Source organism: Columba livia, chromosome 2 (genome assembly GCF_036013475.1).
Source record: "Columba livia isolate bColLiv1 breed racing homer chromosome 2, bColLiv1.pat.W.v2, whole genome shotgun sequence".
Classification (NCBI taxonomy): Eukaryota; Metazoa; Chordata; class Aves; order Columbiformes; family Columbidae; genus Columba; species Columba livia.
Genome location: NC_088603.1, coordinates 65,940,511 through 65,966,225, shown reverse-complemented (window position 1 = coordinate 65,966,225; position 25,715 = coordinate 65,940,511). Strand labels below are relative to the sequence as shown.

The window sequence follows — 25,715 nt, the reverse complement described above, 5'->3', positions numbered from 1 at the left end:
ATCAGCCTAATGCTTGCTTTGTCTTCTGGCTAAATGTTTGATCAGTGCTACACTTTGCTTTATGTAAGTGGTAATTTCAGAGATATTTTCTGGCAGGAGCTCTGTGGCCTGTTGGATTCATAGGTAAATGCTTCAGGGGAGACTTCAATAATTTAAGTTGCATCTATGTAGGTGGGTGTAGAGTACTGTTTAAAGTTTCTGCACCATCTTAATTCAGTGCTATATCTTTACTTTCTTATGTTTAGTCCTCTCGTGGGTGTTCTTTTTTCTTTTCAGATGTTTTTGCTCACTTCCCTGGACTTCCTCAGCAGGACAGATAAATTATCCACTAGTTTAGTGTTCTTTGGTAACTGTGTCCCTTGTTCTTTCTGGCTGTGTTCATGTGTGTGTACACGCAGTACTTTGCAGTGAAGCGGGGAAAAGACAGTATTGTTTCTGCAGTCTGACTAGTAAACATTTGCCATTGAATAAATATATTTGTCTGGGTCTTTCTGGGTTACCTAAGTTTGTCTCCATTACTTATCAGGCCATAAAAATCACTGTTCCATGAAGCTTTAAATTACAAGGTTGAGTTTAATTGGTTGTACTTCCAATATAAACAAGAGTCTGGTCCACAAGACATTGCCTGTAACTTTAATGCTGGAGTATGATGCTTTTGAAATACAGCATGAAAATGTAGAAGCAGTGCAAAATTTTAAAAGAAAAAAGCTTCTCCCAGGAAATAGTGTAGTGCTGTGTAAGGCTTCTAGAACTTGTGGTTTGAAGACGTTAAGATTTCCTATTGCTTCAAACGCTTTCAAAAATGAAACCTGTAGGCTCATGTACTTCCAACCAAAACTTTTCCCAATTTGTGACGTCTGTTTTGTGGGAGTACAACCTACTGTACAACCTACTGTACAACCTACTGTACAACCTACTGTACAATACAAAGAAGAAACATACTCAATGTATTCGTACTTGTTACTAAAAAAAGCCAAACTCTTTTTCCAGAAGCATCATGGTGTTTATGACACTGCGTTAGAAGAAGGGATGCTTCTTGATTTTTTACAACAGCCCAGTATTTCAGATCTCTATCTGTTTTTCCTGAATTTTGTTTATTCTTAAGGGAGTAAGATGGTAACCTAGGTCAGCATGCCCTCCCTTTACGAAAATGGGATTTGTAATATTTATACTGACCGCAGTCGTTACTGCTTTTTGGATAACATAGTTACTCGGGTTATTGTGACTGAATATTATAAGACTAGGAAGAAAACAAATGATGTATTAGCAATTGTTAAAGTCATACTTTTCATTGAATTGACTCTAGGATTTTACATATTGATGTAATTCTGGAAAATAATATTCACAGAAACATTAAGGAACTGTTAGGCTTTAAAAAGCATGAATTTTGGGAAAGATTTTAATTCTAGCTTCCTATAAGTGATCTGCAGGAAAAAAAAAGGAGTAACTGGGCTGCTGAATTCCATATGTAGTGCCAGCTCCTTCAGGGATTTCTTCCAAGGTAATGGAACACAAGATTTTTGAAGTTTTATTAGAAAAAATGAACAAAAGTGGCTCTTCAGTGCAAGAGACACATGGAGATACTGGAGAGAGTTCAATGAAGATGGTTGAGACTGAGAATGAAGCGTCTCCTCTCATAGGAGAGCTGGGACATTTCAGCCTGGAGAAGAGAAGGCTCTGGGGGAATCTCATCAGTGTCTATAGATACCCAAAGGGAAGATGCAAAGAGGACAGAGCCAGGCCCTTCTCAGTGGTGCCCAGTGACAGGCCAGCAGGCAACAAGCACAAACACAGGAGGTTCCTCTGAACATCAGGAAAAACTTTTTCACTGTGAGTGTGACTGAACACTGGCATAGGTTGCCAGGGAGGTTGTGGAAATGCCATCCCTGGATCTGTCTGGACATGGTCCTGGCCAGTTGGCTCTAGGTGGCCCTGCTTGAGCAGGGAGGTGGTACCAGGTGACTTTCAGAGGTCCCTGCCAACCTCAGCCCTTCTGTGAAAATAGTATTTCAACTGGAAAGAGAATTGATGAATTGACAGGGGTCTTACGTACAATAATGGTTTACTTTTGCAAAAGCCAACCAGAAAAGTAGGAGTTTGTACTTATAATTACGTTTCTTTCATTTAAATTTGTTTAAAGATACTGCATTAAGTTATGTATTGGGGAATCATCTTCCACTAACGGAGAAGAATGTGAAGCTGTTTTTCACTGTGCTTTATGTGTCTGACAGTGAACTTTCATTATCTAAGTGAAGTGAAATACTGTAGCTTACAAGACTGTTGGTTAAGAATATTTTATACTATGAAGTAGATACATGGTAGAAGCTTAAGTTCATGTACGCAAAAGAGATGAAATGTAACCCTCTGTCTTCATAGATCATTGGTAACAACTTCTGAAGTGCCAGATGGGTTCAGGAGGCAGCAGTGTTATGGGACAGGGGATTAAATACAAATTCTGAATACAGAGACAGCTTATATTTTTTAAGTTTTAATTTGGATATCAGCCATAGTTGTATGATACAGTTTTCTTCACCTATTTTTTTAAAAGAAAATCGAAAGGTTTCATGAGTGGTATACTATTGTAGTGTGGCTATCTATATATATATATATATTGAAAGTTTAAAAAATACTATATATTGAAGGTTTAAAAATGTTTTGACTGACTATTTAAATTGAATTAAGTTTTACCTGCATTGTGTCTGCACTCTGTAGGGCAGCTGTGTCTGTAGATTGGTTGGCTTAACTAAGTTGTCTTGATTTTCTGTGCAGATTGCAAGGTCATTATCCTAGTTGCCAGTTTTAAGTTTAAAAGTTTGACTTTACTTGAGTTCCCCTTTCTTAAGGGGTACCTTAGATTTTTATTGGATGCCTGAATTTTGTAGTGCACAGTTTACAATACAGGAAACTTTGTAAAAAGAATGTGCCTTCTCTCTTTTTTTCTTTTGTTTTCTCTAATAGTCTTCTTTCTAGTTTTCCAGGAAAATGGCTCCCCTGTTTGATTTGGTTGGAAGCTTACTGTACTCCCAAGGAAAACTAGTGTCTTGGAATTATTTAGAACTCTTTGTATAAAATATGAAGGAGTTTTTTCTAGCTTTATTTCTCCATCCTAAGGGCATTGTCAGGAAACCCTCTTCAGAACAGTGTCATTCTGCTGGTTCAAGATATGGTTTCAACAGGTAGATCTTTATGGTGGCCTTCAACTCATCCATCTGAAAACAGTGTAATTGCCAGTTCTCAACTCTCATTGAGATAATTCTCATAAACACTTTTTATTTGACTTTATCTTTTTATCCTTCTTAATCAGAAAATGGAAAAGAAGCATACTTATGTTTGTTATCGCAATAACAGCCAAAAGAGAGACAGAATTTTTAAGAGACCTTGTGATGTCTCATTTTTTAGATCACCTGACTTTTACCATGAGTTTTATGGAACTTTGAAATTTCCTAATTATCAGGTAAACTGTCATTTCCAGAAGTGATCTTCAATAACTGCACAGTGTTTGTATGCAGGTCATCTCTGATTAATATTTACACTGTGTCCCAAGAGGTATTTTAACTAGAGGCATCTTCAGGTACTTCTACTATGATCTTGTAATTTATAATTTGAAACCTCTGTGCTCCCTGCTAGGAGCTGGGCAAAGTAATTAGATCTCAGTCTCAGAACTAGGTTTCTCAAAGTGTCAGCCACCATCGTGTAGCCAGTTTGTCAGTCTTCCTGATATACAGAACAGGTTCATTATGCAAAGGCGCTTCTTTAACAGTGTAGAAAATCTTCCTTCATCTGCACATTACTCAAATTGTAAGACTGGATTATAGCAATTTTTTACATCTTTGGGGCACCCGTTTCCACTCTCCTGCTCAGTTTTCCAGTATCATGTTGTGATGACTTAGTATGTTAAGAAAGTATTGCTAAGGAGTTGCAGTGTCTGTGAGATAGGAGAAAACAGGGTGTAATTGATATATGTTCCATCATTAAGTAAAGTTCCTGTACAGAATTTAAAAACTGTTTGGGCTGATCAGTCGTTATAGCATGTCTCAATAAGATGATTTGTTTTTGATGGGAACCACAGAATGTCTTTATGGTGACTGCTCAAGTCAGCATTTTATCAACTACTTTAAAAGTTGTCTTTAAAAAAAAAAAACATACATTGTAGGTGTACAAGCTTGAATATAAACAGTTTACAGTAGGTAAGTTAATACATTTATTCTGTAACTTAAAGGAGAAATTGTAACTGCTTAATGTAGAAATTCTTGTTTTCTTGAATTCATGTCTTCAGAGATTTGGGTCTTTCCTCGCTTTCTAGACATGCTAGTTCTCAAATCCCATGATACTGAAGCTTTCTGAGGGCGGGAGGCATGGAACCAGAGTATTTGTGTACAATCTGCTTTTAGCTTAGACCTTAGGGAGATGAGGGACGCAGGTTGAATTTAGTCCACATTGTGCCTGTCTAGTGCTCTCACAAAACATAGTTTTACAATGGGTCATTAGACTTGATTGTAAAAAACAACCAAAGGAAATTACTTCAGGGTTGAGCCTTTTATACTTCACGTAACCTTTCTTGGTTTCAGTCACGTTGACCTGTCTGGTGAAGTTGCCCATCCATTCCCAGTTTAAACATTAACCAATATTTACTAAGTGATAAATTGTCCTAATGTGGTTAGTAATTATGGATTGCTGGTAGTTGCAGTGTCATTCTCTATGAAAGTGGGAAGATAAATGGTACCTATGTTATATTATATATATATATATATATATTTTTAATTATTATTATTATTTTTTTAATGGTAAAATGTAGAATTTACCCTGGATTTGCCTACCTGAGAGTGAGTGTGTGTTTTTATATGAATGTATGTGAATGTAAACATATTAAATGGTATTTGTACGTGCTGCTTGATTTCATTATAATCTGCTCATAATAGTAGATAAAATACTCTCTTTTTAATTTCTGTGATTGCGCGAAGAGCAGACATGACTTAAGAAGCTGATGACAAGCCAAATGAAGAATAAAAATTGGAAGAGTCAGGGGTTTCTTTTTGAGGAAAACTATAATTTGGCTCCCAGTCAGGAAACTGTTTATGTCAAAGTGCAGCTTGAGGGGGTCGAAGGGAGGGTAGTGGCCTCACGGAGTCCCTGTTTCTGTTTCTACATCCTTTGAAAGGACATAGAAACGGGGGACAGTTTTGGGTGGTTTGTTTTATTTATTTCACGGTGTGGTGGCTGCCAGACCCCCACCCAGCCTCTCTCTTGCTCCCCCTCCTCAACAGGACAGGGGAGGAAATAAGATGGAAAAGCTCGTGGGTCATGATAAGGACAGGGAGATCACTTACCGGTTACTGTCACTGGAAAAACAGACTTGACTTGGGGAAATTTAATTTAATTTATTGCCGAGTAAAAATAGAGTAGGATGGTGAGAAACAAAGAGAAAACTAAAACTACCTTCCCCCTTCTCTTCTTCCCAGCTTGCCTGCAGCACCTCCTCCCTTTCCACTTGGTGCTCACAGGGCTGTTCTTCACACTTTTTCCTCGCGGCGTTTTGCCCTTCGTTACTCAGGCTTTCCCCGAGGTCCCCCCAGTGGCTGGGGGGCTCAGCCGTGCCCTGGGGCTGGTTGGAACCGGCTGTGCCCAGCGCGGGGCAGCCCCGGCCTCTCCTCACAGGGGCTGCCATGCAGCCTCTGCTGCCAGCCACTCACCACAGACACCCCGGTCACACTGCTGCTTCCATTGACAGTATTTCTAGATAGCAGAGTCGCCTTTTAAACAGAGATTATTGAAAAGTAAAGATAATACTGGAAAAGATTATGTAAGGGGCTATTTAGATTTGCCAGGCCAAAAAAAAAAGGGGAGATTGGGATCAGGTTTTCAATAGGCAATATACAGAACTGCAGCTCATCAGTACCTTGGTGAAATGACCATGCTTAGAAGATTCTGCATCCCCTATTTGTATGCGTTAATCACTGAGGTGAACAGCGTAATGTGTTACATGGCGCTCCTGGCCCCTTTCTTATGTCCTTGGATTGGAAGTTTTGGAGCTATTCCTGTTTAAACTAAAATAATTGCAGATTTTTGTTGTCTTCTAAGCAAATGGCTTTATGTGTGGAAAGAGTATCATTACCAAAACCAGTACCATTCTTTTTCTTCTGTTGATTTGAGAACGACTTTGACAACAAGCATTGGCTTATGAAGGCCCTGAAGGACAGTATCTCACCTTACAGTTTTTAAATGAAGGCGTTCTCATTCAGCTGAACACAGTTTAACAAGAGCACCAGACTGCATTAGATTGCCTGTTCCTGACTGCTTAGGAATAGTGTGATGTACTGAAGTAATGAGTCCAAAATAGTAATTCTTTTATCTGTGCCAGTATCAATTCTGGGAGTTTAGCTTTGTAGACTATAATTGAAAGAAACCGGTAGGGCACAATAAGGAATACAAAGTAATTATAGAGAAACTGTTTCTGCAAAGATAGATTTTAATTGCTTTTGTAAAACGTCATTAATCACGTGGCTTAATGTAAAAATCCTATCTGCTGGGGCAAGAGATCTACATTGCCATCAACTGCTTTCTGTTCTTACACCAAAGTTTATTGCAGCTTTTGCTGTACCTGGTCAAATGCTTTGCGCATGCAGTGACTATTAGGTGTGTGAGACAATCCAGGGTTTTAGGTGGGTCTTCTAATTATTTTTCTCCATGTAGTTATTTAATTGATTTTGTTTAGACAACTGTTAGGACTGACTATCCCTGTTATGACTGTCATTGTTGTAGCTTTGTTTTCTAAGTGCCTCACAGAAACTGAATGGGCGATAAATAGTGCTACAGAAAAAGGAAACAAGCAATGGGAGGGAAACAGACTGAAAATCTTAGTAGCAAAATTGTGATTGCTTGTTGTTAAATGAGCCTGTGATGTGCATGGAACAGAGTTTTCTTCCAGACCCATATGTGCTCTTTTCCGCACCTGCAATGAACGACCATCTCGTAGCATCCCTATTTTTCTGTCCTGTTCACATTGGCTAGACTCAGTTGGGTTTAGTTCTGTTAGAAAATCCTCATGGCTGGTAAATGCAGTGCACCTTGTTCAAATCAGTGCAATTTAGTTATCCGTAGGAAGAGTACAAATAGATGGCAGAGGAGTAGAGATGGAAGTAAAAGCTTGCTTTGGTGTACAGTGATAGGTTGAGCTCAGCGTTTCACTGTAAGGCTAAATTTGTTCTGTTCGACCTGCACACCTCAAAACACTGGGCAAGTTACTTGTACTGCTGCAGCTGGCTCTGACAATCCACCCTTCAGCATTTCCTTCCCTCAGAACACGGCCTGTTTCATCTGATTCAAAATTTATTTTCCTTGAAAGTTTCTATTGAAAATCTCCCAAGGTTTTGAGCAGCATTTTTGATCCTGATCAAATAAATTTCTTCACGGAGAGGTGAGGATGAAGGGTCAGGGGAACTCTTCCTGTAGTCAGTTCTTAGTATTGTCCTTCTGAGCTGCCAATTTGTAGCCAGCATTTTCAGTTCACAGCAGATTTAATGTTTAGTCACTCTTTCAGAAAGACAATAACATCACATGATCTCAAAATAAGTAGGGTGAAGCTATTGAATTCAGAAAAAAATAATAGTGCCTTACTAGGGCATTTCAAGTGCTCTTATTCTGAGAGAGGAAAGTACTGTGGATATGTCAAAAATGTTCTTGAATATCTATATGCATATTTTTAATAGAACTCTATGACATTTTTATATGAACAGTAATTCCTTGTTAATAATTATCTCCTTTTCCGTTTTACTTGTTGTACTCTACTGTGTAAGTGCTAACAGATATTGCTTTGATTGAATGGTACATTGGAGAAATACCAAGAATAAAGTATTGTATGTTTAATGGAGAGAAAGTGATGTATGAATTTTAGCAATCTGCGCCACCTGCAGAGCTTTTTTCTGAAGTTTGTGAACTGCCTCACTATATTGCATATCTTGTTTTTGAAATTACATAAAAGGAACTTTAAAAAGCCCCTGTCTTCACCCATGTGCACTGACATTCTGGAGTCTTCCAAAACAGAATTGTTGTTGGATGCTAATTCCAAGTGCAAGGCATAGTAGAGGTATATATTTTAAGATAATGAAATACATACCGTATGCATAGTAATACCTGCCCTTTGTCTGAAGCTTTTTTTGAGTTGGTATAGGGTGGAAGACATTCTTTTTATGAGAGAGCTCTGAATTGCAGAGACTGGGCCAAACATACCACCCACTGTCAACAACCTGATGGGACACGTTGCCTGACCCAGGGCCTGCCTATTCCTGTGACACACAGGGAAAGATCAGTAATTCTGACAGAGTTTGTCTGAATTATTCCCTGTCTTGTAATGGACCCAGTTCCTGCTTGCACCAATTGAAGGAGTTAGACTGTTACACAACATTCCCACCTTTGCCAGTCTAGAGGAAGAATAATTTATTAGTTGGTTGGCCAGGAGCAGGGCATGTATCTTCCACTTAGGTTTGTTTTTTCTTTCCTCTCTGTATTTACTTGAGCCAGGAAATCCCACAGATGACACTTGGGATGCCTTCACTGCATAGCTGAGGTGCTGCTGGCCAGCTGGGGTTGGTTTGGGGGGAGCACTCACACAGCCAAGCCCTAAGCCGATTCGTGTCCTTGCTGTTTCTGCACTTCGGTGTGTCTGGCAGCACGTGATTGCTCTGGGGAGCTCAGGGATTCCTTTACAATCAGTCATGTCTGCTGTGGGACAATTTGTTTGTGCTGCAGGGCAGGGAGAGATGGTGGGAGAGGAGCTCAGGGCCTGCCCTTGCCACACGTGGGCTGTTTCCAGCAGGGATAGGCCAGGGCTGGAGCTCTGTCCCCTGCGAGCTCACCAGCTCTGGGTTTGAAGCATCTCCAAATTGGAGAGGTTTGGGCTTAAATATGAGGAACAGTCCAGGTTTGCTGCACAGTGTGTTAGGCAATTTGTGTTGCATATTTACATCTCAGATGCTATTTTGTTGTGAGGGGACAGGGGGTAGTGGTTTTAAAGGAGAGGAGATTGAGGCTAGACATGAGGAAGACATTTTTTTACAATGACGGTGGTGAAACACTCGGGTTGCCCAGAGAGGTGGTAGATGCCCCATCCCTGGAAACATTCCAGATCAGGCTGGACAGGGCTCTGAGCAACCTGATCCAGTTACAGATGTCCCTGCTCTCATGACAGGGGGGTTGGCCTAGATGAGCTTGGAAGGTCCCTTCCAACCTGAACTATTCTGTGATTCTGAGATCCAAAATAGCTTGTTTAGACGCTTGTTTTTACCCAGTAGTTACACAGAAGAACATAACTCTGGAAATAAATCTAATATTAAGATTTTATAACAGCTTCTGATTAGCCTCTTCTGCCTTTACACATATTTTTTTTAATTTGATCTTCTTAGGCTTGATCTTCTTTGTCTTGAATATGTTCTTGACTGATTTTGTTACTTTCTCTTAAGTTTTCTAATTATTTTCACCTTTTGTATTTATTTGATGCTCCTTTCAGTCTTTGTCACAGCGTTTGGTTCTTTACACTTCTTCCTTTTGTTTTTCTTTGGAGAAATTTACTGCTTTGTTTTCCCTTCATATGGCTTTGCCTTCCTTAGCTACTACACTGCTCCCATGTGCCATTTTTTCTGGTGTTAGCCTTCGGGAAGGGAAGCTCTGTATTCATTAAGAAGCGAATAAGGGTGGAAGGAAGTGTGCGCAAGAGTACGTGAAATAGTGCTTAATCCTTTTCCCTGAAGATGCTGGAGAAGATCAGGCAGATTGGTGAGACAGCTGGGAAGTACAAGACTGTGCATTGGCAGCCTTGTTGTGAGGAAAAAAGTGTCTTTCAGGAAAAGGTGAATAACCTCTAAGTATAATGATGTGACTGGAAAAGGGAAAGAATGGGTAACAGAACAAGCTGAAAACAATAGAAATTGTTGCTGCCAAGGCTGGGGCTTCCTGCATCTTTAATGATTTTCTTTCAACTCGAGTTTTAGAACTGCTTGAGAGATCTGTGCTGAACTTTGAAGCTAACAGCTGAGGAATACCGCTCTGCGTCTATGGGGAGCTGTGTTTCGGCAGCACGTTCTGCCGGGGTGGGGAGGGACCCCCACTGGGGGCCCTCTTCCAGCTTTCACATGTTTTTCACATGTTGTTTCCCAGCAGGTACTGAGAGGTGCCAGCCTGTGGATGGAGTGAAGCCGGCTATTTTTTGGAAATGCAGTAGACCTAGTGATATCTGATAGATATTTGCAATCCTGATAGGCAGTTGTTAAAGTTAACTTATGACTAAGCCCTCACTTACCCTTGTTTCAAACTAGCAAAATACCAGTGCAATTTGCATCTGTTTGCTCTAATCTTGTTAGCGTGTTTCTGGGGGTCTGGGTCACAGGGTCTGACGATAGCTTGAGGTTCACAGCACATTTAATGTTGTTGTAATCTTACAGCAAAGAAATTCCGTTACCTGTTCCCTTCATACATTTTTATTTCAAGATCAGGCATTCTCTGTCACAGTCCTGAAGCACATATAACATGATTAAAGATGTATATACATAGCATTAATATTATGTCACTTGAATTGTTTTTTAACAAATGAAAATAAATGCCTTGAAAATACTTTCATTGTACACACTGACACTGACACATGGTACACACTGACACATTTAAAAGACCTTTTTTAGACTAACAGTATGATTTAATATCCTGATAAATTCATTCCATCCTCATACTTTCTGTGAGCAATGCCAAGTAATGTGAGTTGCATCTACTGACTTGTATGTAAAGACAAGTTTAATTTTAAACAGCCAGTTCTGAAAACTAGAGAGCTCTGAGTAATTTTTAAATTGTTTCTAGCTTGAATTCATTTACACTTTGGTGAGTGATTCTGCTCTGTAAGCTTCCTCGCTGAACTTGGTTAGTACTACTGTTGCATTGTAGTCTGCATTAATTATTAATTAGTAAAAAACTGCTCTGAAGCATGACCTTAACACTTTGAGTATTTTTAAATACAATTTTGTCTGCTGGTAGACTATGTGAAAGTAGAGAAGTTATCTGTATGGCAGAAGAGGTTTATAAGACTAGATTCTCTGTTTAGGCTGTCAAATACAACCTGACTAGATCTTTTTGTCATTAAGCTGTGTTTCAAAGCTTGCATCTGCCAGTGAGCCATCAAAAAGGAGTGGTTTTTGTTTGGTATCTGAGATAGAGCACTCACGGTTTTGGAAGTGCGATTAACTCGGTTTTAAAAAATGTTGCAGCAGACTTTGCTTTTTTCTTTCTTTTTTCTTTTTTTTTTCTTCAGACTTCTTTTAAGCTTGGGACACCTGTTTTGCTCAGTTAAGGTGCTATCCAACCTGTAAAGTCAGAGAGATGTAACTTTATCAGATAAAATGCTTTAGAAGTAAAACTCGATTTCAATGTTTTGCTCCATTCTCCGCTTTGAAAGGAGGTCATAAATGAGATTTAAAATTACTGCCATGTCTGTTATGCTTGACATTGGTGTGGGCTTAATAATGCTGGTTAGACGGTTTAAAAAATGTTGCTTTGCCTTTTCCTTATTGAAAACAATAATATTTATTTTTAAGTTTTCTTGAAATAAGTTTGGGCAAAGAAAGATCTACAGCATGTGAAAAATATGAATCAGTGTTTATCAAGTTATGTTTTATTAATAGCAACAATGCTGTAAACAGATGCTTTAGTGATTACTTAAAATGAAACAAAATAGTCCTTGTATGGAGTAGGGGAAAAAGGATTTAAGGTCACGAATACTGTAATTGAGAGGTTATTTTCTTAAAAAATATATATATAAAATTAAGTGTTCCTGCAGCACAAATTGCAGTAGTTGCATATGCATTTACTACTTGCTTTCTTGAAGTGTTGAACTTTCTGCTCAAACTCATCTCCTGATTTTAAATCTTCTCTCCTTCGGTGTCTGGAGTGAAAAGCACAGGGCTGCTCCCTTTCTTGAGTGCCACACAGGTTGTGTAAGCCTCATATTAACTTCAGCCTTAGTGTCATGTGGTAAGAATATGGGAAAAACTGTGGCCATGTGAAAAGAAGCTGCCATATGTGGTTGCCAGGCCATAGATCCCCTCAGCTGAGGTGTGAGTTTGGGGTGGGTGGTCATGTCCAGTAAACACGTGGAGGGTGATCACATCACTGTTTTGTTTATTTTTTCTGAGTTAAGAAAGTCTGTGAGGGTAAGAGAGGCTGGGTCTTACATTCCATATGAGTTATATTCTTCATTTAAGTGTCCTAAGTATTTTTTTCTAATGTGTAAGGTAACCTGCCTGGCATCTGAAAGACAAAGATGTATAAGAAGGTAGAAGTAGCACTTTGGTTGACAAGATTTTCTAGACTACTATGGTGTTGATTTTTTTTTTTCCTGTTTTCCTGAGAAAACATGGATTATTAAGTTGTGCCTCCTCCACAGGTCTGTCATTATTGCCATTGCCCTCCATCCTTACTAGTTTTTAATCCTTTGACAGATTTCAGCTTTGTGACAAGTTCTGTAGTCTAAAGGGTACTCTCTTTCCATAAGTTCCACTAAAAGATTTGCCTTTTTGATTAGTGCTCTCAGTATGAGAAAGGGCGAGCAGGAGCTAAGTTATTGCTAGAGGGCAGTAATTCAGGTGGCTGTTTGTGCGACGTCAGAGGAGATCAAACTTCACTGATTCTGTACTATGAGATATTACTTCAGGGGGCAGGTGTTTTTGTGATTTATTGTTTTGGGTTTGTTTTTTAAATTTTAGAATGGTGGTTGGACCCCAATTCTAAAGGTATGAATTTTAAATTTTGGGTAGCTTGTTATTCTCTTAAGCCTGATTGTTTTAAGAATGCTGTGAATTTTTCCACTATATTTTCAGCCATAAATTGAAATACATTTTTAGTATGGTCATGAAATTGAGTATTTTAAAAATTGATACACTGGTTTATTCCAGAGAAACCAAAGTATTAGGAAATATGTAAAGGAATGTTGTCTGCTTCTAGTTTAATTTTTATGCCTACCGTTATGCAATCACTTTTGTTATACAAGTACATAAAATGGTACCATGCTTATGACTCCTTAGTGAAACACTAGATTGGAAAATAACTGATTGTATTGTGAGACAAAGATATTGCTGTTATTGTCATAAAAAAGGTAGAAGCGAAAAATTTAGCAAATGTTAATAGCACAAGTACCATATTACTGAATTCACAGCAGGATGTAATGAAATTTTTGTCAGGTGTAGCTGCAAAAATAATGCCTTTTAATTCCTGTTGACATGGTGACGTCTTCTTTCAGTATTAACCTTTATGATATTAGGCCAGTTCTGCTCACTTCTTCATTAGATGACATTTTTGAGTGAGAATTTTTATGTATCTTAGCAAACCTGGGAAAGGTGGTATGCCAGAAGTAGTTTTTTCTTTCTAGGTGGTTGTTGCCATATCACAGAAATAAATCCAGAGTGTGAATACTACATTATTAAAAACATAATTAATGACTCTTCAAAACAGGTAGTGGAGAAGGACTTTAACTGATGGATTAGTTTTGTAAATAGCTGCTGGTAGTGTAAGTTAGGAGGTGTGGTTAAACGTGGTTTGTGATGATCTGAATTGGTTATCTGCTTTGCCGTGCGAGCTGTAGCTCAGGTAGTACTTTACAGTTTCATGCTTTCCTTTTGCCACTTCTGCCCCCCCCAGCCTTTCCTTGTTTTATGTTAGTTTTTTTTTCCTTTTCTGAAATATTTGACAGATTGTAGTTGCCGTTTCATGTACTATCAAAGAGTTTTCCCAGCTTCAATAGTTAAGGCTTTCTGTCTTTCCTCCACTCCAAAGAGTGGTTCCTTTCCACCTCTTTTCAGTTATCTAGCCTTAGCTTTCCCTTAATGTCTCTCGCCTCCCTATTCTAGGCTTTGTGAAATAGATGATGTAAGTCTTATGTTTATAACTTGGGGCACATTTTACACTACCTCTTGCAGTAATATACACCTAATTGCTTTTATTCTTAATTGCTAGATCTTGCTTCTGAATATTAGCGAACCCTGTCACTTCTGCTCTTTAATTGCAGGAGTTGATGTGGTATGACTGACGTACTGTTGCGGGCTGTTGGATGATTGTATTTGTATTTTACTCTCTGAATATTCCTGGCTTCAGGAGAGGAGTTTTGAGGCTGTTTTCTGACCTGCAGCCTCCTTGGAGTGGGAGGAATATACATAAGTCTTGGTAGACAGCTTAGCCACAAACATGATACCAGGATGTGCTTCACAGCATTTTCCTGCAGACTTACACAGTCAGGTACCTTTGACTGAAATGTGTTGGTTCTCCAGTATAATTAGCTAAAAAATATTTAGTTTTTTATTACCTACTAATTTAGGCTTGAATGGAATTTTGGGGAAAAATATTTTAATCCTGCCATACAACTTATTTAAAAATTGCTATGTTGATATTTGCTTGAGAATCTGAAAATGAAAGTGCTTAGATAATTTTAATTGAATAAACCAGAAAATGCAAGTGTGAAAAGATAATTGGATGAAATTATTTATTCATCTTAACATGATTTATTTTAACTGTCAGTGTCTCTTTTTAAATGCTCCAGCTGGGGAAAATAAATTATTACATCTCATTCTCATTTTGAATCTTTGAAGTATAAACACTACTTGTGAAGAAGAGCAAATCAAAACAAATGTGATGGGTCTTGTGCTTGGTATTGACTGGTTTTTTGTGCTTCATTTGAAGGTCATTCTGTGAGACTGCTGGGTCAGAAAAAGGATAATGGAAAACGTTTGGGGGGAGCACGACTGGATTTGCCAAAGATTAGGAAGAATCCGCTGATAGAAATAATTTCCATCAATACTGGGTAAGAATCTTCTGAAGTTATAAAATGTTCAGTACTGCTGAGGTATCCAATTTATCTCTTTTTGCAGGCCTGGTATATTATTCCGAAGTTACGCAGAAGAAAGCAGGATGACCGATTTTAAATAGTAAAAAAAATGCGATGTCATTCTTTCTGGAAAATAGATCCCTGTTTATTTGGGTACAAGACTTCTGCTGGTCCAGGGATGCATACAGTCATGCAGTCCTCTTTTAAGTTCATCTAATACTTTCTGAAATGAAAAAATTGTAAGAAAATTGGACCAGAAGTAAACATTTAGAGGTTTTGTTTTGTGTTTTTGTTTTTGTTTTTCCTGTGCTATTTTCTAAGAAGGCAGCTCCAGAACACTATTAGTAACTTGTTAAGATCTGTAAGCACCTGATGACCAGCCTGGATGTGGTAATGGCTGAATTAGATATAGTTATTTGGTTCTTGCCCCTCTAATACGTTTGTGAAGAGTTACCATGCTTATATTTTGTGCTTTTCTTTGTTTGAATAAGCTGCCCTCTGCCTACGAAGCAAGTCTGGATGCCCATTTCTCCATAAGACTACAAGCATTTTTCTGTCCTGTGTTTCTACTTTGAGGAATTCTATTTTAATCTTCCTTTCCTGGATACTTCTCAGCACTCCTTGTTCATCTCCCATTTAGTCAGTTTCCCAAACAAAACAAAAGAACCCCTCACAAGTCCTCTTCCAATCTTTCCATCTTCTCCAGTTTAGATAGTAATTTCCTATATGGTAAAATATAAAATGTATTGCTCTAGGCATCCCAGGTAGGTGTGAACTTACTGCCTAGAGAAAAAAAAATGTGGTGGATCTTAGCTCTCTTTGTTTTGAGTTTAGTCTAGCAATTTCATAAACATTTCATAAAAGAGTTTTACTACTATCCTCTTTCTCTTTTCCTAGGCTTTAATCTTGCCTTCATAATTTCCTGTAAAACCTAGTGGACTGTTTAGGTCAGAATACCAGTTCACGGCTTAGTGTGGTTACTCTGTTTTTCCTCTGACTTATGGTAAACAAATGGGTGACATTTTGTCATATTGCTGAATTACAATACCTTTTTAAACTGCAGTTTCATGCATTGTTTGTTTTTGAAGTCTTGATATGAGCTCTTCTGATACAGTTACTTTAAGCAATCTAAGTTATTTCACTTACTGTCTTTCCCGTCAATATCTTGTTTGTGCCCACATGATCAAAATCCTTTTTGTGACTTAAAATAAGCAAAGCATTCTTTTACATTTTGTTCTAAGTTTCAGATGGTAAAAATTTTTCTTCTCCATTAATATCACAATCTAATATTATAATACCTTTCTAGTTGTAAATGTTGTCAAGGTTGTAAAGTAATCGAGCCATGGTCTTGTTTACGTGTCTTTTGATTTGTAGTAGAGCATTTAAGATGGTAAAATGTATTGCTATTTCTAACGCCAGGTTATGGAGGTTAATACAAGGAGGGTACTGTAGGGTATATTCACTTGACATGAGGTGGCTGAACCCTTTGAATTATTTTTTTAAATATTTTGAACATATGTATTTTCTTACTAGATTTAAAAAAAAAAAAATCCTCTCAAGTTAATCAAATTGCAGACAATTAACATCTCCCTAGAGAAGGGGTGCCAAACTAATTTTCACTGGGGGCCACGTCAGCCTCGTGGTTGCCTTCAAAGGGCCAAATATCATTTTAGGACTGTATAAATATGTATTTTATACCATAGGATAATCTGAAAAATACTAGACACCACAAAAATATATCTATTTCATAGAGAATAAAGTCAAATATGACTTGATAAGACCAGAGTATTCTTAAAACCTCAGACAAAAAAGTCAGTTGTATAAGATCTAAATTAACTAGGGTCCCGATCTATGTCACATCTCATGCTCGAGGAATCCTGTCTCTCTTGAAATACATGTTATTGTGTTTTCCTGTCCTTCTCTTCTGCTTCCCCCTCCCCAACCTCTCCACCTGTGTATTGCAGGTGACTTTTTTAATTACTGCTCTGGCTTTGAAAATTAAAACATAGCTTTACAAAGGCAGCAGTGCTCAACACTCTCTGAAAATTTAAAAATATAATCATTGAAGAACAAGGTACATTATGTGTTACTGTGACTTGACTGTGTTCATTTTATCAACTTTGCCTTAGTAGTCTGGCTAATGGTAGTTTTTATACTAACACCACGTTTGATCTGAGCTGTTTTTTGGGTTTTTTTTGTCAAGACTGGAGAGAACTTTGAAGATTATTTTTACTGCAGTGCTCTTTATTGACAGATGCGTTTGGATCAGACTGGAAGGTCTCAAAATAGTAAGAAATATTTCACTAAAAATAATTATTTCCTCTTTGGAAATAGGTTTTTTGATGCTGTTGAGCGATAGTGTCTGGGAGCAGCACGAGCAGGGCTGCTCCGTGAGGGAGGACAAGAGGGGACCCGAGGGTGCCACCAGCAGAGACTGTGCCCGCACCAGCGGGACACGTGGTGCCACGGGCCTGAACACTGTGGGCAAAGCTGGCGGCTGGTAGGAGGGACCCATCAGCAGTCCTAGACATGGCAAATGGTCAACCAGGGCCTGGGTCTACCAGGGGCTCAATTTGGGATCAAAAGGAAATGAACTGGAGACAGGCCTGGGGAGAAGGCCACATATAATGCCACTTTGAGGCCCACCCTGGAGGTGAGCACAGGGTGTGAGGCAGGCATGATATTTAAGCTCAAGCCAGGACCGGGCACACAGCCTTGAGCTTAGCTGGGGCTCATGGCCCAGAGGGGGCTGGTGGAGACAGCGGCTGAGGCTGATCAGGTCACTTAGGGCCTGCTGGTGCCCACAGGGCAGTGACAAGTGGTGGATATTATATTTACATATGGGATCTTAATGAACTCTTGGCCTCTTCTATGATTCTGTGGGAGAAGAAAAAAGGCTTGTTGGAGCCTTTGGCAGCTCACACTAACCCCTTTCTCTCTCCAGTAGCACAAATACCTTCATGTACGTGAACACCTGCCAGCTGGAACTATTAGTATGACCAGTTTATTTTCAGGAGTCTTCAGACATGCTGGTTGTTAAGATATCTCTCATTCTTATACAGCCATGTCTGAGAATGTAGGTGCAATTGAAATGCAACACTGTAGAATAAGATTTGTTTCTTAACACAAGACGGTGTTACATTCTCTTCAGTAATTTTGACTTGGGGCTTCTTGTGATCGATTGCCTCTTCTCTCAGACATGGAGGAGAAAAATCTTCCTGTTCTGAAGGGTTTGGTTTTTGTATAACCGTGAACTTTGTCCCTACTTGCCCATGCACAAGTGCACTCCTATTTATGCACACATCCCTCTGCATTTGTTATCCCCAGACTGCTGCTGTACAGGAGCCTCCTCAGCTGTTCCTTGGCATGAATCAAGTCGGCTCTACCCAGGGACGAACATAGTGTGTCTCCACTACAGCATGCAGTAATAATTTGAAACAAACCAAAACAAAACCCCGTTGGGTATGGAATATATCTGTGAAGGCAAGTGCTGCTTCTGGCTGTTGTGAGCCACCTCAGAGCTTTCACATGGTGGCAATTTTGTCCCTAAAAAGGTGTTGCTGTGCCCTTAGAGGGAGCTGGATCTTGTTCGATGTTTGCCTTTTTTTCAGAAGTAATGGACAATTTCTTTGTACTATTAATATTGGTTGCCATGAGGTTTGCATTTTTCTCATTTAGAAATTGAAGCTATCTTTATCTGTTTAATTTACCATGGCAGTTCGTGTTTTCTGTCAACAGACTGTGACTCTAGAGAAAACCTTCCATCCCAGGAGCAACATGTTTTGGAGGTTCCAAGTATGTTCAGAGGCCATGATGAGTACCAGAGCAGGGGCACGAGAGACTTTGCAGATGTCTCTGACACACAAAGATATGTTAGTGAATCTTACTTTTTCCAAGTGCCAAATACATAAGGAATCCTTACCATCCCAGTATCCCACACAAGCTGTAGGTTGACCTCTAATTTTCCCCAAGGAATAAGTGACCATTTCTGCCTATGTTGTTTTCTTTCTCTGTTATCACTTAGAAAACATTTTTCAAATCAATTATTAATTATTTTTTTCTATAGAATAGACATTTAATAAAAAGCAGTGATTCCAGCAGAACTTGGATCGTTGTCTCAGTATCTATTGTAGTAAGTTCTGCAGTGATACTAGTAGATCTGAACCTAGAAACAGAGATCTGTCCCTGTCCTCCAAAATATTTTTCTTTTTTGAATTAAGGGCATTTGGTTAAATCTCTCACTTTTATTTATGTCCTAGGCATGTATTGTACAAGTCATCTTAGCAGAACAAGTGAGGTAGTAGTAGTAGAAAAGCATATTAAATGCTGTTTGGAAAAAAGGCATAAAGTTGTTCACTAATCTCCTGATGTGATTATTCTGTCTGTTAGTTTGAAGTAAGAGAAATGTTCTCAAATCTGTTCTGCGTTACAGCTTCATTTTGGTCTAGGGAAAAACCTTTTACCCTGGTGGTCTAATCTTCATTAGTGCCAGTCTCATAACCTATGTAGCCACCTAACTCTCTTTAATGGGATCAAGACTTGGTCTTCCACCTTTTAATTATGTAATTCTGTATCCTGAACTCTCTGCTTTGTAGTTTTGAGTATTACTGACATGTCTGTGGTTGTGCCATCACCAGAGCTCCCTTATATCTGAGTTGCCACCACTCACATACATTTTGAAGACTGTTTTGTTTGTGCTCTGCCTGGATGCCTTGGGAAGCATGAGAGGAGCCCAGTACGAGCTGAATATCAGCCCACACTAGAACTCACTGTTAGGTGGGTTTGCACGTAGGTTCACTGAAGTGCTTTCTGTACTCTTTCTGAAGATTCTGCCTCTCTTTTTCCTTCTGGAGCGCACAAGTTATTGTACTGCTGCTGTGGCTGTCTAGAGGAGAAATTTAAACACACATTATACAGAGGATTCAAATCCAAAAGGAACATAGCAGTGTGCATGCATGCATTAGACTGTCTTGGGAGCTGAAATCTCGTGCAGATCATGTTAGATTTGCAGTATGAACATACCCAAAGGGGAAAGTCTCTGTCCAAGTTTTCCTGTTGTTCTCCCTCCTGTGAAGACACTGTATGAATCCCATATAGTCTCATTCTCTTGTTACTTTTCTAGATCCTACATTTAAGCTACTCAGAAGACAGGCAGATGTTTGAGATTCAGCCCAGCAAACTGAGCATCTGAGGTTCTGAGGGAGCTGTACCAAGAGGACTGTGTAATTCAGTGGAAGTGCTGGCGGTTTCTCAATCTGCACATCTGTGTATGTTTTCTTTTGGGAGAAGGGCTTTTAAAAGCTATATTAAAATGAAAAGTAAATTAAAATTACACATCCAACCAAGCCTGATAGATTATTTCTGTAGTACTGGAGCGTCTTGCAGAAGATCAGTATGGTACTTTATCTGAAACAAAAATTTCAGATCTGCTTTTGACTCTTAAATACTAATTAAGGTATAACACTTCAAACTTAGTACTCTCAGTGTTGAAGAAATACGAACTTTCTTCTAATGGAACAGTCACTGGTAGCTTTCTGTTGAGAGTGAACATAAATAGTAGTGCTTAGGACTTTATTTAGAAGTCCTTGCTGCTTTTTGCTCATTTTTCAGGGTTTTTCAGGCTATATTCTGAAGTTCTGTAGCGGTATTTTTTAAGAATGTTTGTAAGCTGCTGATGGATCTGAATCTAGCAAAATAATTTTAAAAAAGGTAGTTCCATGTATAGTACTTGGTTTGTTTTACGAATCAAGTAACCAAAAATTCACCATAAAAAAATAAGCTATAGAGTTACATTGTCAGTCCAGATGTTACCAGGCAGGAATGTTTCCCTGGTTATGAATGTGAAACGCTAAAATATTATTCTTTCATAATTTTATGTTTTAAGCAGAGTTTTAATAATAGTTTTATAATTAATTCAGGAGCATGAGGATTGGATTTTCTTCAAGAGTTGCATTTCGATTTTATGTGCAGTCTCATAGTAGTCTTTCTGTATATTGCATTTCAGCATTTGTTTAGGATTGAGTATATAAAATACCCTGGAGTCATATGTCCATGAAAGTGTAAGTAATGCTGGTTTTGTTTTTAAATTGTGCCAAAAAAAAAGAGGACAGAAACTTAAATACATTCAACTCTATAAGCTGGTGGGTTTTTTTCGGTATTGTTTTGGTTTTTGGGTTTTTTTTGGGGTATTGTTTTGGTTTTTGTTTTTGTTTTCCTTTTTTTTTTTTTTGTTTGTTTGGTTGGTTTTTTGTGTGTTTTTTTTTTGTTTGTTTGTTTTGTTTTGTTTTTTGTTTTTTGTGTGTGTGTGTGTGTGTTTGTATTTTTTAATCTGGATGTCTGAAATATTTGGTTTAGTTAACTTTTGTCACATTCTAAAACTTATCAGCGCTAGATGGTTTTCTCCTTGCTTCCTTTATGTGGTTAATACCTAAGGACCTGTGAGGTATTAGGTTACAAAAAATTGCAAAGTAACGCTGGTAAGAGGTCTGGATAGTCTTTGGTATGCAAGGTTTAATTTTGCTATAGGTATTCTTCATTGAATCAGCACGTATTTCAGGTGGTTTTCAGTAATAAAAGCAGATCGTATTCTGTCTCTTTGCTGCGGTAGATTGCGGTGTCTCATGAACAAGAAATATCAGTGGCTTCTGCCGTATGACAGTAGGTTGGGAGGCAGTGGCATCATCTGAGAAACAAGGTGTTTATGAACAAAAAGATCAGGAAGAGAGGCATGTGGCTTTATTTGCCTCTTCTGATGGAGGGATAGTTATTGGTTTGGAATTGTTTGATGCCAGTACACTGGCAGATGTGTAGGGTCCTGTTAGAACAGTGTTTATTCCTTTGCTCCAGGGAGAGATACTGAGATCCTTGAGAGCGCTTGAGGATGCTGCAGTTCTTATCAGTGAAACACGCATCTGGTTATTAATCTGACAGTGCAGCAGGAAGGCTGGTGTTGACCAGGCTCAGGTGTAGACTCAGGGTCCCAGGGGCACATGACATAGAACTGAACCCTGTTGAACATGAAGTTGAGAGACTGATACGATGCAATTTAGGGTCTGTCTTCCTTTTTTTTTTTTGTTTGTTTTGGTTTTGACAGGCCTGTGTTGCCTGTCCAAATTTTTAGCTAATTGACCTGACTGACCAAGATTTCCACATTTTTTGTGGCATGATCTACATCATCTACACCTGTGAGTCCACCTTTGAAAATACTTGGTGCATTCACATAATCTGACTCCTTCATAACTGGGCTGAGTTTTCTGGACGCACCATCTTGAAACCGTATCAAAATATCTTTGCTTAGGAAAGGATGTTGTCGTTGAAGTGTCTGAGAGCGTATGAAGCCCTTGCCCTCCTGTGCTGAAATGAGTAGGATATTTCAGTAATAACTTCATCACTTCACCAGAACAACCACTATTTCTTTGGCGTTCTGTGTTAACTGATGTGAACTCAAATCTCTTCCCTAGTACAATGTTATAAAAATAAAAATGTAGAGAGAGGTGGAAAATGGAAATCTTTGCAGTATGTGAAAAATTAGATTACCTACTGTTTGACAGTGATAGGCTTTTTTTTTTTTGGCAACTGCTTATATAGTTATATCCAACTATGCCACAATGTTTTCAACATCTCCATCTTCTCCTAAAATATTGCTGTTCCTATCTTGAATGAATAGTGAGTCTGAAGTACAAATCTGTTCATATTTTGTAAAAATCATTGACTGAATACTTACAAGGATTAATTCCATGTTTTCCAGTTTACTTGATTTAGTTTGTCCATGAATAACACAGATTTTCTGTATTTTAATGTTTAACTTTTTAGTTTTTTAATGCTTTACTCATGTGTTACTGCAATTTAAATAAGATTTTTATTTTATAATACAAGATGAATATATGTTTTGATTTGCATTCAATATTATGCTTGGAGAGGCAAAATAGTATTTCTTCTATTATAATAATATACTTATTATATCATTACAGATTATATTATCATATATTTATTTTTACTTGAATTCAAGCTAAATGCTTAGAGCAGGGGTGTCAAACTCATTTTCACCAGTGGGGGCAAATGAGCCCTGCAGCTGCCTTCAAAGGGTCAAATGTAATTTTCAGACTGTAAAAATGTAACGACTGCTACATTTATACAGTCCTAAAATTACATTCAGTCCCTTGAAGGCAACGGCAGGGCTCATTTGCCCCCTCGGTGAAAATGAGTTTGACACCCCTGGCTTAGAGTGATCTCCCCAGGGAACATGAAGTGATACAATTATTTTGGCCCTACCATAGCTTATAATATTTAAATGGATACTTTTCATAAATACTTAGCTCAAACATCTATGACATGCCAAAGCCTATCATGTCAGATACCATCAGAGAAAGCAGAAAGTCTGGAAAGATGATATACATGTTTTTGAAAGGAAATCTCTGCATTAGGCTCTTCTGTTTATATTTTTAATCAATATTTGCACGTACATGTATTTCAGTTCTAGGTGTACTATATACTAAGCATGTATTTCAACCATACATGTACCAGATATCAATCTGCTTTGGTACACTTCACAAAATAATTTACACAGGGAAAATGATAGATGGCACAGTTGTGTCTGTCTATATGAAAGGCAGTTTAACCGTGAAATCTGAAAAGCTAGTATTCCAAAGCTTGCAGAAACTACACTGCTGTGACAGAAGGAAAAGGAAAAAGCAGTTGTTTACAGCAGAGAATTTTAACAGTCTACTTTTTTGCCTAAGGTCTCTTTCCACTGGAACTTACTGTAACTCACATCCAAGGTCATTCTTTTCTAATTAGATATCTAAATAGCATATTGATGACACTCTGAAAGATTGTTTTTTTCAGTTATTACTCATTTCTTGCAATTATAAAAATTCACATTTGAAGAATGGAATATAAAATTATTTATAATCGTCTGCTACAAAATCTCTAGGTGTTACATGAGAACAATTCCACTGAGAACATGGAAAAAATTGTTTATCATAAAGAGATGATATATCATTATGTCTCACATTCTCATCTCCCAACTGTTGTGCTTGTAGTCATTTCTGTTGTCTGTGTCTTGTTCTGTTGTCTGTGTCTTGTTCTCTGTCCACATTTGCTGAGAATATGCCTCTTCCCCTATGCTTCCTCGTGCAGAATAAGTGAGAAGCGTTGCATCTTACTGGTTAGTTTCCTTGAGCAGCTTATGTAGAAACATAATTTTAAGAAAGCAGAAAAAAAAATAGTTGTGTTGGGGCCAGGAAATACCTGTTTCCTCCCTCCTGAATAGCTTGATTTCTGTCTTGCCCCAAACATCAAGACTTGCTACAGCTGATTTTGCAGGATAGACCTGTACTTCCTTCAGTGCTAAAAAAACAACCTCTGGTGTCCATTAATGAGAGCTGATCATTGAATTCAGCAGTTGAGGGCAGGAGGAGCTACCCCTTTGGTTATATTGGTTGAGGCCACTATGGTCCTTTTCTTTCCTCAGTTATGTTAGGCCTGGTCAACTTTGTTGGACTCTCTGGAGTTCGGTATCATGAATTCCCTTCTGCTGCTGAGAAGGTAGAAGCTGTTGATGTCTTCAACTTCTCTCACTGTTACGTGTGGCAGTTCTGCCATTTGTGCTGATCTGTGTTATACAAGATTGAACTTTTTGCATATAGATGTTTTGCAGGTTCTTCTAGAGTAAATGTTTGCTACTGTGCTAACCTGAAAGGAAGACAACCTTGAATTTCAGATGATCCCTCACAAAAAGAAAGATATTTATACACAAAAAGTTTATTACCTACCTGTATTCAGTATATAACTAGGGTATAAACTTTTCACTAAGTATTTGTCTGAAAGAAGGTTATTTTTTGTTTTATGCTTTATGACTGTTGTCTTTCAAATTTGCACACAATTTCATGATTTCTGCCACTCTTACCCTTTCTGCTGCTTTCTCATTTTTAGAGTCTTCACTGCTTGAATTCACTTCTTTGAACTTCAGTTCTATCCATGGGATTTAAAGTACAGAACTTGTGAAACCCTTTAGCTAAAACATTGAATTTCTCTGATGTCATGCAGTCTTAATTTGATGACAAAATAATCCTGAACTGGGCTTCTTTACTTTCCCTATAGGGATTAGAGGATGATCCTCTGCCAAGAGTCATTTAGAGAGAAAAAGTATTTGAAAAGTTCAAAGGGTCTTTAAGGGACTTTTTCACTAGCACATCAGATACCTGCAGTTGTGACATCATTTGTGGTATGACTTGAAGACTAGTATTCATGTCTCAGATTGTATTTTTCACTGCTGGTGTTAAATGCCGCTTGAATGAATCTAGGACAAGCACGTTTCTAATGAACAGCATATGTTGTGACTTATTCCAAGAAACACTCAGCCAGTCCTTCATTAAGTTTGCTGACATATGACACCTAAGAATTATTCCAGTAAATAGTTCTTTTTTTGGCATTATTCTGCTGCTCAAAATAACATACAATGGCAATTCCATACTATCTGCTAATACTGCCAATTGTACTGCAACACATATTTTTCATTCCCCTGTTCTTCTGACAGTGTATTTTGTGCCTGTTTCTTCGGTGGTACAGTTTGCCGACATGTCCAAGTAAATTGGTGTCTAATCTGCATCATCCACTTGGCTCTTTATGTAGTTCAATCATATGCTGTTCACATGCAGTGAGTTTTTTTAGTGGAGTCAGGAGGTGCAGGTTGGTAAAGTTCTTTGCCATAGGCAAAAATCATTACGAAACATTGTACCCACCAGGTATTACTGGCCTTTAATTCTTGCTGTGCAGTGTTTTGTGTTCATGCTATTTTTTGAGCTCTCAGATTTTGAGACATGAGAAATGCTGTTTAAGTACACATAAGTTCTACAGCTGTTTTTTT

At 38.3% G+C, this 25,715-nt stretch overlaps 1 protein-coding gene across 4 annotated transcripts in view; it reads left to right on the top strand.

The window, feature by feature from the left end:
• The window catches only part of CDKAL1 (CDK5 regulatory subunit associated protein 1 like 1), a 416,136-nt gene that overhangs the window by 137,188 nt on the left and 253,233 nt on the right, over positions 1-25,715 (top strand). For all 4 annotated transcript variants that reach the window (XM_065055192.1, XM_065055194.1, XM_065055191.1 and 1 more), the window contains one exon: positions 14,704-14,824. In XM_065055192.1, the coding sequence (XP_064911264.1) occupies positions 14,704-14,824 (121 nt within the window). The remainder of the gene's footprint in view (positions 1-14,703; positions 14,825-25,715) is intronic.